The sequence below is a fragment of the Parasteatoda tepidariorum genome, chromosome 3 (genome assembly GCF_043381705.1).
Source record: "Parasteatoda tepidariorum isolate YZ-2023 chromosome 3, CAS_Ptep_4.0, whole genome shotgun sequence".
Lineage (NCBI taxonomy): Eukaryota > Metazoa > Arthropoda > Arachnida > Araneae > Theridiidae > Parasteatoda > Parasteatoda tepidariorum.
Genome location: NC_092206.1, coordinates 38455820 through 38472659, shown reverse-complemented (window position 1 = coordinate 38472659; position 16840 = coordinate 38455820). Strand labels below are relative to the sequence as shown.

The 16840-nt window shown below is 28.6% G+C and overlaps 1 protein-coding gene across 4 annotated transcripts in view; it reads left to right on the top strand.

Moving 5' to 3' along the window:
- Positions 1-585: 585 nt before the first annotated feature.
- Positions 586-16840, top strand: part of LOC107437944 (serine-rich adhesin for platelets) — a 32179-nt gene continuing 15924 nt past the window's right edge. For 2 of the 4 annotated variants that reach the window (XM_071178510.1, XM_043039136.2), the window contains exons 1-6: positions 586-881; positions 3233-3325; positions 6960-7541; positions 8557-8706; positions 10653-10805; positions 13406-13681. In XM_071178510.1, the coding sequence (XP_071034611.1) occupies positions 824-881; positions 3233-3325; positions 6960-7541; positions 8557-8706; positions 10653-10805; positions 13406-13681 (1312 nt within the window). In that variant the 5' untranslated portion in view covers positions 586-823. The remainder of the gene's footprint in view (positions 882-3232; positions 3326-6959; positions 7542-8556; positions 8707-10652; positions 10806-13405; positions 13682-16840) is intronic. The other 2 variants (XM_071178509.1, XM_043039137.2) reach the window with 2 other exon arrangements.

The following is a 16840-nucleotide window of genomic DNA, read 5'->3' as shown; positions in this document are numbered from 1 at the left end:
AGAGAGAATTTTGGATGAACTCATCGGATGCCATGTGCCTATCCGTCACGGTTTTCGTATTTACAAATCAGAGAAATTTACAAATCTCCTTTGAAAATTTATTTGAAAAATTCTCAACGCTTGAAAATCTTTTAAATAATATTAAATCGCTTTAAAATTCCTTTAAAAAGGAAAGATTCAAGCTATTCTTAATTGTGAGAATAGTAAAATAAATATTCTCCCTCGAACTATTTCTTAATTCGTGAATGTCGTCGTTGGAAGGAAAGAGATTACGCAAGTATGCATGTACGAGTACAATAAGATTTGAGCAATCTTTTTAAAATGCATCATGCATTCTAACATCTTCCCTTACTGCAGGTATGCAAACAAAACTTTACTAAATACTGCCCTTTAAGTTTGTAATCACATAACCACGTGCTAGGAGCGATCAACAAAACACCGATTGAAGAAAACTACCAATCACTTGTTAGTACATATCATTCCAGCATAACTTTAGTGAAAGAGAATCAGAGGTCATGCGCGAGAAGAAATAATCCTTATGTGACATCACAACGGCACATCGTTGAATCGGAAACACTTAGTATTCGAATCTGTGAACTTGCTACAGTCTCTGACGCAAATCACCAAGTGGGCGCATTGCCCATAATAATCGCGTTGGGCGATGGTGATCGCATTGATTCAGGCGACCTACTGAAGACGCTTATCGAGAAGATACGAAACGACACCTTGTTTGTTCAGAAAGCAGACGTGAGAGTGGCATAAGGTAATACAGACGCTATTAGTTCTTTGATGAAGGTGCTAATCAAGTGTAGAATACTTGGAGATGCGACATTTTTTTCTTATAGTTGCTCTAGGGGAAATCTTCTATGGCATCGTCCTAGGTAGGTTTGGCTTTTTAGTGTTCCGGTCATGCCTTTAATGGTTTCAATGATGCTGCGTGTGCAACTTTTGGATATGATTCATGTATTTATAGGATATCAGGTCGTTTTCAAGGTAGGCCTTATTGGGATAAATATTGAAATAAAAGGGATGCATAAAAAACAAAAACAAAAAAGAAATTTATGGCAGTTTTATTAGTCTTCCTAGTACTCTTGACACCTTTTATATCGTCAAGGTGATCAAACATCAAGAGAGTATGAGATATCATTGACATTTATCGCTACTCTAGAGGAATTAACTGAAAATAATTTTATTTTAAAATGAATTTAATGTCACGTTTAAAATTATCGATAAAATATTGCACCCTTTAAATTTTAAGTAAGAAAGTGTAGAACATCATATAAATTAATATTATTTTTCTAATAAAATGCAGAATAAACAGGGCTTATATAAACTATAAGTTAATTGTGTCGTTTTCGTTTATAAATAATTAGATTAGTATTTTGAACATTGTGCAATTAAACTGAAGGAAGAACAATTAAAACAATAGAGTACCTCCATAAACCTTTTATTATACTACTAGAAAACAGTCTTCATTCTAAATAAACTGCAACTTCAGTTAAATATAGAGTTTAATGTTACAAGAGCAATCATCAGCTATAAAAAAATTTTGACATTTTAAATCAATTGGACGATTTAGTGTAATTTTAATATACATTCTAACTAACTCGGACACTTATTAGGACCTGGGGCAGTGCTTCCACAGAAATAATCATTATTAATAAAATTATTAGCAAACAAAAAAATCATACCTATTCCTTTACATCATAAATCGAATTTAATAGAATTTTAATAGAATTGTTTGCTTTTTCAAATTAAATTAATTTTATAGTTTCGAATCAAATTTGTTGTAAATATTTGACATTTTCTCAGACGTCATAATTTTTAGTAAAATTTCGTAAGGCATTTAAATTATTACATTATTGCTAGTAATAACTTTTCAATTCCCAAGTTTAAATTCTCCTGTCATACGACCCTCAAATAGAGAGTTAGTGTGAACTCTTTGGAAAAAATACTTAATTAAAAGCGTACTTAAAGAGTACTTAAAGAGTTATTATTTAAATTCACAATAACTATGTAGAGAGATGATAAACATTTTAAACTACCACGAAGCGTTAATTTCGAAATTTTATAATTTGAACAAAAAAATATATAAATGGATTTTTGTGGGAAGTGGATCAACCTACCCGACTTTCTCTGACCTACAGTTAAGTGTTTATTTATTTATTTAGTTTATACTTTAATTTTTAGACTTACTATGATTTTTAAAAATAATTTCTTAAAATGATCTTTCAAATATGGTTTTGTAATGGTGCATTTTATTATTCGGTGAAATATCATTACAGCCTAAAAATATGTTAACAATATATTTCAAAATTTAGAGATATGCTTTTGCGTCAGTTCCATTTCTCAGAATCGTAAAAAGCGCAGTTACTAAGGCATATTGGAAAGGTCATGTATTTTTTTAATGTTTGTTTTTTAACCCTTTCACGCCGACCGTCACAAATACGTGCCAGCGTAAAAGCGTATCAACCAGGGTAAAAAGATAAAACTGATAATCAAAGTAATTCTTTAGCAGTTTATTTGTGGGCGGAGTTATAATTGTTTGATTTATTTAATTCACCATTACTATGTTCAAAATAAAACTATTTAGCTGTACTTTGAATTATCATTGATTATATATATACGATTAAACTAACAGTAATTAAAGTAAAAGCAAAGTAAGTCTGTCAAATTAGAAACGACTACATTTAAGTGACCGTTTTTTATTTAATTACGTCCTGATCCTGATTTTGTACGAATGCTTTTCTGAATCACCCGTCCCCAAAGAGAGTTAAAGAAGAAATTGAAAAAGTAACCTCACTCCGCTGTGCGATGGTTAATTAAGTATCAATTTACTTAATATCGATAATGTAAATTTATACTTACTTTAAAGGGAAAATGGTGTCGTGGTCAAATTGTTTCGTGTCAAAAATTGATTTTATTTTACATTTTAACTTTCCATAGTAAAAAAATATGAGTGTTCGAAATATTTAAAAAAAAACAAGCGTCATCAATTTATTGACGGCACTTCCTTTTTGTAAATGAGAAACCTTTGCCGCGCTACTTATTATATATATTATAATTATTATAATAATAATTATATATATTATTATAAAGATTATAATTGCTCTTTTGTAATCATTTAAATATTTTAGATTTAGCACACTTTATTATTGTGCACTACTGTAAGTAAATCCTTTACATGTCTCTTCTGTATAAGCATGAATCGTAAAATATTTTGTTCTTTTAGGACAAAGTACCTTTTATGAGACACTAAATCCGAATGGTGGGCATTTTCCACCGGGTGCACCAGATGAAGACGTTGATTTAAAAGAATTTGAAGGTTTTATTAATTTTTAATTTCTATTATTTGGCTTTCCTTAGTCTAATAAAATAATGTTCACTGTAATTTACATTTCAAAAAAATTTAAAAACATTCTAAATAAAAGGAAAATTTCCAACTTTATTGTAATTCTGTAACAAAATTTAGTTTATGAAAAGTTACTCCTCTTTAACCACTTTTTTAAAATAAAAACGGTTTATTCTAAGCCATCAAAAAAAAAAGAAGAGTGTTAATTGTGTCGCAAAATTAAATTCATGAAAAGTCTTTCGTTTATGTAAGCAGCTCAAAATAAAACTATTAGATTCTGATCCTTTAAATAATGTAAGTAGTTTCACAAAATTAAGTTCATGAAAATATATTCCTCTCTGGACGCTATTTCAAAACAATTTTGAAAAAACGGTATATTCTGCATTATAATAGAATATGAAAAACTCAAGTATGATTAACCACAATTTAAAATTCCAAGTATAACCTGATTTGAGGGAAATTCTATTTAAACCATATGAAATATTTGTTCTCAAAATGACTTTCCATGAGTAGTACTAGAAACTTTTCACAGAACTAACCTTACAAAAGGGATACTAGATGTTAGTGCAAATCCAGCTTCAAAACTTGCAGCTCTAATTGCCTATAAATTGTTGCAAAGATTTTGATCTAACTTATTGCATACGTTCTGATCCACTATTTATAAAAATGAGGGAAAAAAATTTTTGGTATAAAAAGATTTCTTTCATAACATTTACTGACATTTTTCTCTCAAAATAATCTCGCAATTATACAATGTTAAAATTTCCTTGCTGAAATTACGGTATTGAATTTAGGTTACGGTAATTTGAAGTTAGGTTATGTTAGATTTTTCGTTATGTAATGAAGTTTAGAGCTATGCTGTGTTTTGTTAAGTTGTTCATTTCAGTTTAGTTGTTTGGTTGAGTTGTGTTTTGTGAAATGAACTCTAGAATGTGGCTTAATCAGTTAAACTGGTAGTGCCATCTATCGTAAGATATGGGAAATGTAAGATTGTTTGTGTTAAGCAGCTTATTGAAGCTGCCATCTACGAGAAAATGAGAGATTTCGTATTCCAATTATCCATAGTCATTAATTAGGGACTGCAGAACACTGGACACTCTTCATATGTAGAAGGAATGAAAGACTTGTTGAGATGTCAACGCTGGGATACGAACCCACGCTCAGCTTGTCATGAGATAGACAGATTTGCCCTCTTGGCTAAAGTATGTACCCAGTTGCAAGGAACTAAGATGCTTCATGAGATGGACCTGGTTTTTCTTCACCGAATCAGATGAAGGCAGTCAGTAAACGACTTTTCTTACAGTTAACAACTTAAATAACGTCTTCTTTAGGGATTTTTTACTGCGTTGACTGAATATGACAATAAAACAACGCGTTCCTTTATTAATTTTTCTGCAAAATTTTTAATATAGATAAAGTTTGGTAGTTTGTAAACAAAGTTGCTGCAATATTTCACAATTTTTTTTCTTTAAATCGATCTTATATTTTTATTTCATGCTTAAACTTTTTAAACTATTAAAAATATAAGAATTTTAAATACGATTATTCACAATTTTGTTAAAATATTTTATTAGTTTAAATTTTAAAAAATAATTGTGTCGTCATAATTGTGTCTTCTAATATTGTATTTCTCATGCAATACACAATTAGAAATTTTGCGTTTTGATGAAACATAACTTCTTTTACTTGAGTATGCGACACTATAAATCAACTTGAACGGCGGAAGCATTGTTTAATTTAACACCTCATAAATATTGCAGTCAATTTGCATCGAATGCAAATTGCACATGTTTTAACATGTACTTATTAAGTTTATGAAATATTAATAATTATGTTTCATTTTACCGCCATGTTAAGGCTGATGCAAATTTGAACGATATTGTAGTTTCTCTAAGAGAAAAAAGTCTTTTTTTCATTTTTTACTATTTTCAGAATTATTAAAATGCTATACTTTGATGCTAACGATTTATTTTAATACATCTTTTTTTATTACTGTCAAAGCAACCTTCGGTCAAACTTAAGGGTCATGAGACTGTCCAATCGTAGAACTTATGCACCAAATTATGACCAAATTATAAGTTGATTAATCCTATACATTAAATTTAAAAGTTAGTAATTAAAGAACATGTAGTTTTGGTTAATAATTTAAATTTTAATTAAAAAAAGAACAACACCTAGACTTGTTATTTAAAAACTTGTTGGAAAAGCAAAACCACAGCTGTATTCAAAGATTACTATGCTGAATCAAAATGCAAATTTGTGCTGATAAAAAAATCAGATTTTAGCTTTGGATCTGCAACATCATCGAAAAAAATAGTTTGGCACATATATAAATACAGTTTATATAGATCAGTTAAATAGTGTAGATGTTGTCTTGAAATTTCCTGAAGTTTTTCCAAGAAAAATCGGTTGGATATTATGCAAATCAAATCGTGCCTAAGTTTTCTGATGTGCAACAAATGGGTGATAAAGACCGCCATATAAACAGGTGAAATAATAAAATTTCTTCGTGTCATTTGAAAAGAGGAAAAAAAAGCGCGATGATTTCGCAGAAATAGTACTGATTTCATTAATATGATATTATAATTAGACTACTGTAAAGGAGTAAGCTAACTTAATAATTTCATTGGAAGCCCAAGAATTTTACTCAAAAGAGTTGTGCAATAATAATAATTATAATAATAATAATATAGTCAATAATATTTTTTCTTCTGAAATCTTTTAATTAAAAATGCTTTTAAAAAACGAACAAATTAATTTACATAAAAATAGTTTTGTCATTAGGTGTAATGGTATAGCTCGAATAACGGTTGTGACTGATGGTTTCGTTTACTGTGCCCTACTGCTCTAACCACAAACCATGGCACAAAATAAAAGATGAATAGGAGTTCCATTATTGAAAGGCAAATAATGATATATGTTAATGAATTTCCTTTCGTTGAAATGCAGGTGTTGGTTTCTACGTAATGAAAATACTCACAAAAACTAATTTTTGCCTGACATTAAGAACAAAAATTCCCTTTTCTTCTTAATCAGATTTCAAATTACAATGTTATGTATGTGAACATGAAACCCCGTTAATTCATCATGATAAAACTGTTAACTGAAATATATAGATAGTTAAATTGTAATTCCTTCACGGTATTATAATACTTACTAGATAATTTGATTTTACAAAATAATTAATAGCAAATGCAATTTTTTCTTATTTTTAGAATTTGACAGAATACTAGAAAATGGGTGGAATAAATCGTAACAAAATAAAAGCATTTATTTCTGGCCTGACTTATCTTTGCTTCAAAATTGATTAACGAAAGAATTATGCATAATTTGAAATAAAACATAAATTTTTTTAAAAAATTAAATAAAACATTTAATAAAAACTAAAAAGGTTGCTAGATTTAAATTTTCTGAAAGTTAATAGACAAATTACATGTACAAACGAGCTTTATCATTTATATTGTCTCTCGGGGAGGACCCATTTTTAGTCAAAAAATTTTGTGTCTTTTTGTCAAAAAATATATATATATATACTTCATACTTATGACGCTATATTATATATAAACTTACAACCTATAAATATAAACTTAAATTTATTTTTTTACAGGTGGGATACAACTTAGTTATTTTCAAGATGACAATCTATTAAAGCTTGGTGAAGAAACGCAATTTGAATACACGTTTGAAGAATATCCTGATAAGAACCAGGATATATTACCCAGCACAAACAACCCGGATCAAATTGAAGATGCTAATAATTTCGTCCAATTCAATTTCCCAATTTCAACTTCAAGCGACAGAGAAAAATCTCCAGTACCATCTTCTAACAATAAGCTTTCGAGAAAAAAGCGAGCTGGTGGTTGGGGTGGATGGGGTAACTGGGGTGCTAAACCAGAAACTACAACAACAACTACAACAAGGCAGCCATTTATTCCTCAAAATCAAGCTAATAATCAAAGACCAAGACTTCGGAATGGACCGAACGGCAGGCGTCGAAGAAAAGGTCCTAGGCGTCCAGAAAATTTCCCTGGTCGTCAAAATTTTAATCCGCAGAATGGTAACACAAACCCATCGAACTTCGGGCAAAATGCACCGTTTCCCAATGTACCAAATGAATATCCAGGAATCCCTAAGAATTTTGTAAATGATATGCTTTCTGGATTAAACAGCAATTTACCTGCGCTTCAAAGTAAGTAATACTTATTTATTACAAAATTTCTGATTTAATAAACTTTTTGCTGTAATGCTTTTCTTATCAGTTTAATTGTTGCTGGTCATTTTTATGTAGTCTGTTGTAAGCCAGTAAATAAAAATCGATCTAAAAATACTACATAATGCATTCAGACAATCCGAAAAGTAATATATTTGTATTTTATTCCAATGTGAGTAACATTTTTTCTATTTCATAGTTTTTCAGCAATTTTTTTTCTTTTAAATCATATTCAAAATTATATTTTAAAAACTACATTCGAAAAATTAAGTACAAAATTAGATCTAAAGTTTACATTCAAAATTTACTGAAATGATGTCATTCATGACTATTCATTTACGTTCAGATTAATTTGCATTCCTGGAATTTTTAAAGAAGAAAAACATTTTATTTTAAAGAAGGAAGAATGAAGGACATATTTTAATTATATTTTTGCCTGTGAAGATTCACGTTTTTTTTCTGAGACCAAAAGTAAAGATTTTTCAAATTTTAAAACGTGTATGTATTATGTATTAAATGCATAATTTATGTAAATTTAAGCAGAGGTAAAAACTAAGTATCCATCCAGTAAGAATACATAAAACTCTCGACAAGTTGAAGAAAAGTTGAAGAAAATTGAAGTTGAAGACAGTTGCAGAAACGGATAAAAAAAAATAGTTTTAGATGTATATTTAGATTCTTCGACTAAACAGTTAATGGATATCACCGTTATTATAGAATTCCATAAAATTCTTGTATTTTAATTTTTATTGATCAATGTAATTATTAATTATAAATGCTTCAAAACAAATCCCTATATATATTTATATACCTATTTTGATTCAACAAATATTTATTTGCACCACAGTTCTAAATATGTTCTTTAAGAACATACTAGACTAAATTAGGAGTCATATTACATGATAAAACCTTAAAAACCAATCGTTGAGATGATTACGTTCTTGTTAAATAAAAGTCTGATTCTATATATATATATATTTTTATTATACTAAAGCTTCAACGCCTCAACCACCTCCTACTGTACCACCAGGAATTCCAAATGATTTTCCTAAATTTTCTTATCCACCGGGTTTCTTCAAAGACATGCTTTCAGGCTTAAATAACCCGTTGCCAACAGTTGCACCAATAGAAGACAGCAATAAAGGTAATTTATATTTGATGTTAAATTTTGCTTGATTAAAAGTGCAAACTGAACTGCAATTATTATTTAACAGCAAACAATCTGCTACTTTATTACAGTAACTGGTCAACGCATATAATTGAACAGTAAAGAACTAATGTATAAGTATGACAAAATCATATCAATTTCACTATTCGGCAGAAACAATTTTTATGTAACTATCATTATTTTTATTTTTAATTGAAATTTTTTTTTAAATATGCGACACAGTTTGAGATATTCAAAGTTGTTTATGTTTAGATTGGCCGCAGGTCATTGCTTTCGAATTGCTTGCATTTGGTGCAGTAATTTATTTATTATTAATAAAATTCGGTAAAAAATTATAAAACAGTTTAATATATTCTTTTGCTTTATTTTATACTGAAAACATTTAATTTTATACTAAAAACATTTAATTTAAAATCCTCTTAAAAAAACAATTTTACATTATAAACTATTTTACATTCCTTTAATATAATAGATTTTTTACTCCCCCTTCTTTACCTTCATTTAAAAATAATTTATAATTTTAATTTTATATTTAAAAATTAATTAATTTTAAATTGGTTGGGTGTTTGGAGAATTTTGAATTCAAAACAATTCCAATATCAAAATTTATAAAATCCTATTGAAGCTAAACATTTATATTTCAGGTGAACGGAAAGAAGTGCACCAAAATAAAAAAAGTCCGCAAAATGAAACAAAACAAACAAAACAAAACAAAAGGAATGAAAACAAAAAGAACTGTAAAAAAGCACACCGATGACAGAACACCACTTTAACAACTACATGTATTTATCGACTTATTCCATGCTGACTTTTGACACTGAATTTAATGAAATTAAATATTTATTCGAAAGTAATTAAATATATTTTAAAAAATCAATTTATGTGCAAGAATTAGTTGAAATTAACTACTAAATTAGTTAAAGTTAACTGTTAAAGTTAACTGAAATTTTCATGCTTCTTAAAATTTAACAAGATTGCACTTTTAAACAGCTCTAAAAATGTTCTCATTTCCAATTATTACACTTATTGTATTGTAATATAATGATATTATAAAAATAATGCTTTTCTGACAAAACATGTTATTAAGAGAAACATTAAAATGAAGCATTTTATAATTTTTATTAACATCTTTAAGGTAAAGCACCTTAAGATTTAAATGTCATAATTTATATGAGTGCAATTGGAATAATACTATTACACGAGATTTGTAACCAAAAAAAAAATACGAAATTTTAAAAGTTCCTTTCAGTAAATATCGAATTAATCTTTGTTTACCAATTAATATTTATCTTATTACAGTTCGAACTCACCAGCCGGATCATTTCAATCCTTAAAATCAGATAATTATTATAGAAGTGCTTTTTAATTTTAACTGTTTTGTCTGGAGTTATTTTCCCGAGATTAAATTCTTCTCGTTGAAACGCACAAAGATGGAGACAGATAAGTACATTTTTAGAACTGGTTTGGATCTCTTACCTTAAAAAATTTGTTTTTTGTCCCAGAATTCCCTCAAATTTTATTATTCTACTTTTATAGAATAGATTTTTGAATCTTAATTTTTTATGCCAGGATTCTAGCAAAATTGCAGTAAAAAGTATCGGCATTCAGGGTGATGGTACTTTTACCGTAAAATTCTGGGTTTGTACGGAACAAAATATTCTTTACAAGAACATGTACGAAACAAAATATCTGATCTACCGTAATTTTTAAAGTAATAATTACCGCAAATCTCTGAATCACTCGATATTACTGTAAAACTTACGGTCTAATATTTTACGGTAAAAATGGATTTTACGTTAAAATAGATTTTACGAATGTGACGGTGCATTCGTAATTCGTAATATTTCGTACCGTAATTCGATTCGATTTTTTTTTAAACGTAGCATATTTATAAGATTAATATAAAATGTTAACTTTTTCAGAAATTAATACACCTGAACCTCCTGCTCCAGTGCCACTAAGAATTCCAAATGATTTTCCTAACGTTTCTTATCCGAAAGGCTTCTTCAGTGATATGCTTTCTGGTTTAAATAGCACACTACCGCCAATTGAATCCCCGGAAGACAGTAACAATGGTAAAGTATCTTGTTTTCGTGTTTATTTGTATCATATTATTTTTGTTCTTAAATTTTGAGTGACTAAAGAGGTTAAATAAATGCCTGTAGTGTCTAGTTTAATGATTATATTTAGATCTTTATTGTCTTACAATATATGCGTAAAAGTTTAAAGTGCTTTTATATTAGAAGTTTTTAAGTGTCTTAGGGTAGCAAAATGAAAAATATAAATATGATTGAAAAGCTCAGTATAAGGAGTTTCTAAACGACAATTTTGTAAATGAGCTTTCTCGGGAAAAGTTCGTATTTCAGTCTTATTTAATTACACTGTTAAAAGTCGGCAGTGTATAAGTGCCTCTGTTTTCGATGAATTAAACTAAAATTTCTACTGTGTATGTAGTCACATTCTTCATTTACTTTTCCACCGTTATAGTTTAATTTATTTATTTAATCATTTTTTGCTTGTTTATTTACTGACAACACATATTTTCCTGGGCATTAAAAACAATATATGGCTTCATTGCAAAAACAGTTCAATTAAAATACAGGTACATTTTTAGTAATTTATTCACCCTAATTCTTTCTAACAATTGTCATTTATTCAATTTTATAAAATATTTTGCACATTAACTACAGTTCTGTATTTATGAATGTATTTAGTTTACATCTACAACAAAAATTGTGGCAACCAAAATATGCATCAAAATATTTCACAATGCATTGACCCTGAAAAAACCGACAAACTATTATTAATTTCAGTAACCAAAATATGCATCAAAATATTTCACAATGCATTGACAATGCATTGACCCTGAAAAAACCGACAAACTATTATTAATTTCAGTAATGCTTAATTAATTCAGGCAATGGGTATACTGTTACTGTGGGGATTGGCACATAATATTTTATTATAAGTACTGTAGTAATATATTTTTTTCGGTCCCAGAAATGGATAAGTACTCGATTTTACTTTGTCATTAAACTTTGGTTATAGCAGTTAAAGAAGGTAATAAATGACAAACTTACTGTTTTTTTGGAGTAAAAGAAGGCTCCAAGTAAATTTGGCAGCAAGCGATCGACGTGTTAAAAGGTCTCTCTCTTTCGGCAGCTTACTACAAGATTATATTATTACATTTGTCACCATAATATTATATCGACAGGAATGTGTATGCTATAGCATGAAGTGCTTAAATAAATGTTGGAGATTTATTGTTTTGCAAGTTGGAAGCTTGCGAGCTAGAAATAAAGGCAAGATCTCGTTTTTATTTTCTGACACATAAAACAAATCTATTTAGTATACGCTTTCTCAAATTAAAAAAATATATATTCACTCAAACTTCCTAAATGTCACTGGAATCAGCTCATGAGCTTCGCTTCGTAAGTTGTTGTGTTGTTTTCAGAATTGTAAAGACAGTTTTAATTTTGAATGTATACAGTTTCTGCCTTTTAATTTTTGATTATTAAGCACATATTATCATAAAAAAGGCGCCGTCTTTCAGAAGAAAAATTACTTGAATGTATAGATTTTTAAACATAATTTACCTTTCTTGCGTATCTAAGCAGCCGGTGAATAAATGAAATAGGTGTTTTATTTTTTCTCTGGGTTTTGATGCTCTTATTATACATAAAGAAACAAGTATTTCAGAAGAAAAAAAAATTTTGATCACAACGTAAACATTTTGCGACAAATAATAATTAAAATAATCATTATCTCATATAATTAAAATTAAATTCAGTTTAATTGCTTTCTCTGAACTTTCACCAAAAGATTTCTAATTTAGTTTATATTATTTGTGTTTTTAATTAAGATGAAATAACTAAAAAAATAAACTTTTAATACTAAAGACTCTTTTGAAATAAGTTAGCTCATTTTAATAGTCACTGGGCAACTTGTTAGACGCACAATAAGATTTCATGTAAAATCTTAATTATCAGGTGATACTATACAGCTTTATTGTTTTTACCCCACTGAAACCGGTTTTCACTTTTTCACTTTCCTGTATCAATTGGTTAAATTAAACGACATATAATATAAACTCAACGATTGGATATATTAGACTATATGTTATATAAATATCAAATATATATTATATCAGATATTATATTAATATATTACATCAATTAGCTTAAATTATTGGGCACACTGTAGTGTTTTAATAATTGCGTGTTTTGTGCGAGTTTATCTGCATTTGTTTTATATTTCAAGATACATGTAATGAGTTTTTAATCAGGAGATTTTTTATATACTATGGCTTGGCCTCCGGTAAGCGTAATATATATATGCGCAAATAGTATTAAATACTTCCTATTTGTATTTATTTTTAACGAATTGCATTACAATGTTAACCAACTGTTACACGAACGTAAACAACTGTAAACCGGTTTCAGACATGTAGAAGCAATAATGCTTTATAGTATCACCTGATAATTAAGATTTTACATAAAATCTTATAATGCGTCAAATAATTTGGCCAGGACCTGTAGATGCTACGAAGGAAAGACATTTCTCAGTTGACATGCATTTTACTAAAAAAATTTCCTGAAAAGATTTTTATTAAATAAAGAATTTCGAGACAAACCAAACACGCCGGCTATTATCATTTATATTTTTTTTCATTCAGAAGCGGCTCCATTGAATCCTGAAGCAAATGGACCAGGACCTTTTGGAAGAAGAAGAAGACCATTTGGAGGAGGAAGACCTCTAAGAAGAAGGCCAGGAAGTGGAAGACCGAGGAGAAGAAGGCCGAAATTTCCTCAGAATCCAGTCACAGATGGAATTCCAGTCACACAAACAACAGAGCCATATAATGACTTTTCTACCCTAGGTCCAGAAACATACCCTGTAACAAAGACCGACAGTATCAGCACGATTCCACCAACAGACATCGAAACAACAGGTATTAACACAACTTATAGTATCAAATAGAAAATTTTTAAAAAAATCTAATTCTTGATTCATAAGACTGAATTCACACTGAGGGAGCCGATGTTAACGATCTTTCAGCATTAACGCATGTTCAGCATTAACGCATTAACGATCTTTCAGCATTAACGATCTTTCAGCATTAACGCATGCAAAACATGCATTAAAACGAAACACTTCATAATTTTAATGAACACCTTTAATTTATCACAAGATTAAGTCTTTCAAGAGTCAAATGTCATAATTTATATGACATTTTATATGACATACTATTACAAGAGATTTGTAACTAAAAATTTATGAAATTTTGAAAGTTCCTTTCAGTAAATTTCGAATTAATCTTTGTTTATCAATTATTTTTTTATCTAATTACAGTTCGAACTCACCGGCCTACATAGTATCAATCCTTAATATCAGATAATTATTATCGAAATACTTTTTCATGCTAAAACAAAGTTGGTGACAAATAAGTATTTTTTAGAACTGGTTTGGATCTGTTACCTTAAAAAGTTTGTTTATTTTTCCAGAATTTCCCCAATTCTTATTATTCTATTTTTATTAAATGAATTTTTAAATTTAAATTTTTTATGCCAGAATTCTAGCAATACGTACAATGTAAAAAATTTGCAGTAAAAGTTACCGGCACTCAGGGTGCCGGTACTTTTACCGTAAAATTCGGGTTTGTACGAAACAAAATATCTGATCTACCTTAATTTTTAGAGTAATAACTATCGCGAAATCACTGAATCACTCTATATTACTTTAAAAATTACTGTCTAATATTTTACGGTAAAAATGGATTTTTCGTTAAAATAGATTTTAACGTATTATGCATTCGAAATTAGTAACATTTCGTGCCGTAATTCGATCCGATTTTTCTTTTTTTTTTTTTTTAATGTAGCATGGGTACAAGCGTAATATAAAATGTTAACTTTTTTAGAAATTAATACACCTGAACCTCCTGCTCCAGTGCCACTAAGAATTCCAAATGATTTTCCTAACGTTTCCTATCCGAAAGGCTTCTTCAGTGATATGCTTTCTGGTTTAAATAGCACACTGCCGCCAATTGAATCCCCGGAAGACAGTAACAATGGTAAAGTATTTTGTTTTTCTGTTTATTTATATCATATTATTTTTGTTATTAAATTTTCAGTGACTAAAGAAGTTAAATAAATGCATGTAGTGCCTAGTTTAATGATTATATTTAGCTCTTTATTATCTTACAATGTATGCGCAAGTGTTTGAAAATGCTTTTATGTAACAAGTTCTTAAGTGCTTTCAGGTAGCAAAAAGAAACACATAAATATGATTGAAAAGCTTAGTATAAGGAGTTTCTAAACGACAATTTGTAACTGAGCCTTCTCGGGAAAAGTTCGTATTTCAGTCTTATTTAACTACATTGTAAAAAGTTTTGGAGTATAGTTGCCACTGTTTTTGTTGAAGTAAACTAAATTTTCTACTGTGAATGTAGTCAAATTTTTCATTTACTTTTTCGCTATTATAGTTTAATTTATTTATTTATTTATTTTTTGCTTGTTTATTTACTGACCACACATATTTTCCTGGGCATTAGAAACAATATATGGCTTCATTGCAAAAACATTTCAATTGAAATACAATTAAATTTTTAGTAATATATTCGCCCTAATTATTTCAAACAATTGTCATTTATTCAATTTTATAAAATATTTTACGCGTTAGCCACAGTTCTGTACTTATGAATGTATTTAATTTACATCTACACTAAAAATTGTGGCAACCAAAATATGCATCAAAATATTTTACAATGTATACAGCATTGATTTAGACATTGATCACATTAATAATAAGACCCTGAAAAAACCGACAAACTATTATTAATTTCAGTAATTCTTAATTAATTCTGGCAATAGGTTTACTGTTACTGTGGGGATTGGCACATAATATTTTATTATATGTACTGAAGTAATAGGCCTTTTTCAGTTCCAGAAATGGATAAGTACTCGATTTTAATTTGTCATTAAACTTTGGTTATAGCAGTTAAAGAAGGCACTATGTGACAAACTTACTGTGTTTTTGTAGTAAAAGAAGGCTCCAAGTAAATTTGGCAGCAAGCAGTCGACGATAGTGTTAGAAAATCTCTCTCTTTCAGCAGCCTATTGCAAGAGTATTATATTACTTTTGTCATCATACTATTATATAGACAAGAATGTGGATGCTATCGCATGAAGTGTTTAAATAAATGTTGGGGATTTATTGTTTTGCCAATTGGTAGCTTGCTAGCTAGAAATAAAGGCAAGATCTAGTTTTTATTTTCTGACACATAAAGCAAATCTACTTGGTATACGCTTTCTCAAATTAAAAAAAAAATATTCACTCGAACTTACTAAATGTCACTGGGATCAGCTCATCAGTTTAGCTTTGTAAGTTGTTTTGTTGTTTTTAGAATTGTAAAGACAGTTTTAATTTTGAATGTATGTAATAATGTAATGTAATAAGATGAAAGAACCAAAAAAAAAATTTTAAATACTAAAGACTCTTTTAAAGTAAGTTAGCATATTTTGATAGTCCCTGGCCAAATTATTAGACGCACTATAAGATTTCATGTAATATCTTAATTATCACGTGATACTATACAGCTTTATTGTTTTTACGCGACTGAAACCGGTTTTCACGTGTTTACTTTCGTGTATCAATTGGTTAAATTAGACGACATATAATATAAATTCGAGGATTGGATAAATTAGACTATATATTATATAAATATCAAATATATATTATATCAAATATTATATTAGTATATTATAATAATTAGACCAAATTATTAGACACACTGTAGTGTTTTAATAATTGCATATTTTGCACGAGTTTATATGCATTACTTTTATATTTATATATACATGTAATGAGTTTTTATTCAGGAGATTTTTTATATACTTCCTATTTGTATTTATTTTTAACGAATTGCATTACAATGTTAACCAACTGATACACGAACGTAAACAGGTGTAAACCGGTTTCAACCACGTAGAAACAATAATGATAATGTATCCCCTGAAAAGATTTTCATTAAATAAAGAATTTCGAGACAAAGCAAGCACACCGGCTGCTATTATTTATATATATATATTTTCAGAAGAAAAATTACTTGAAT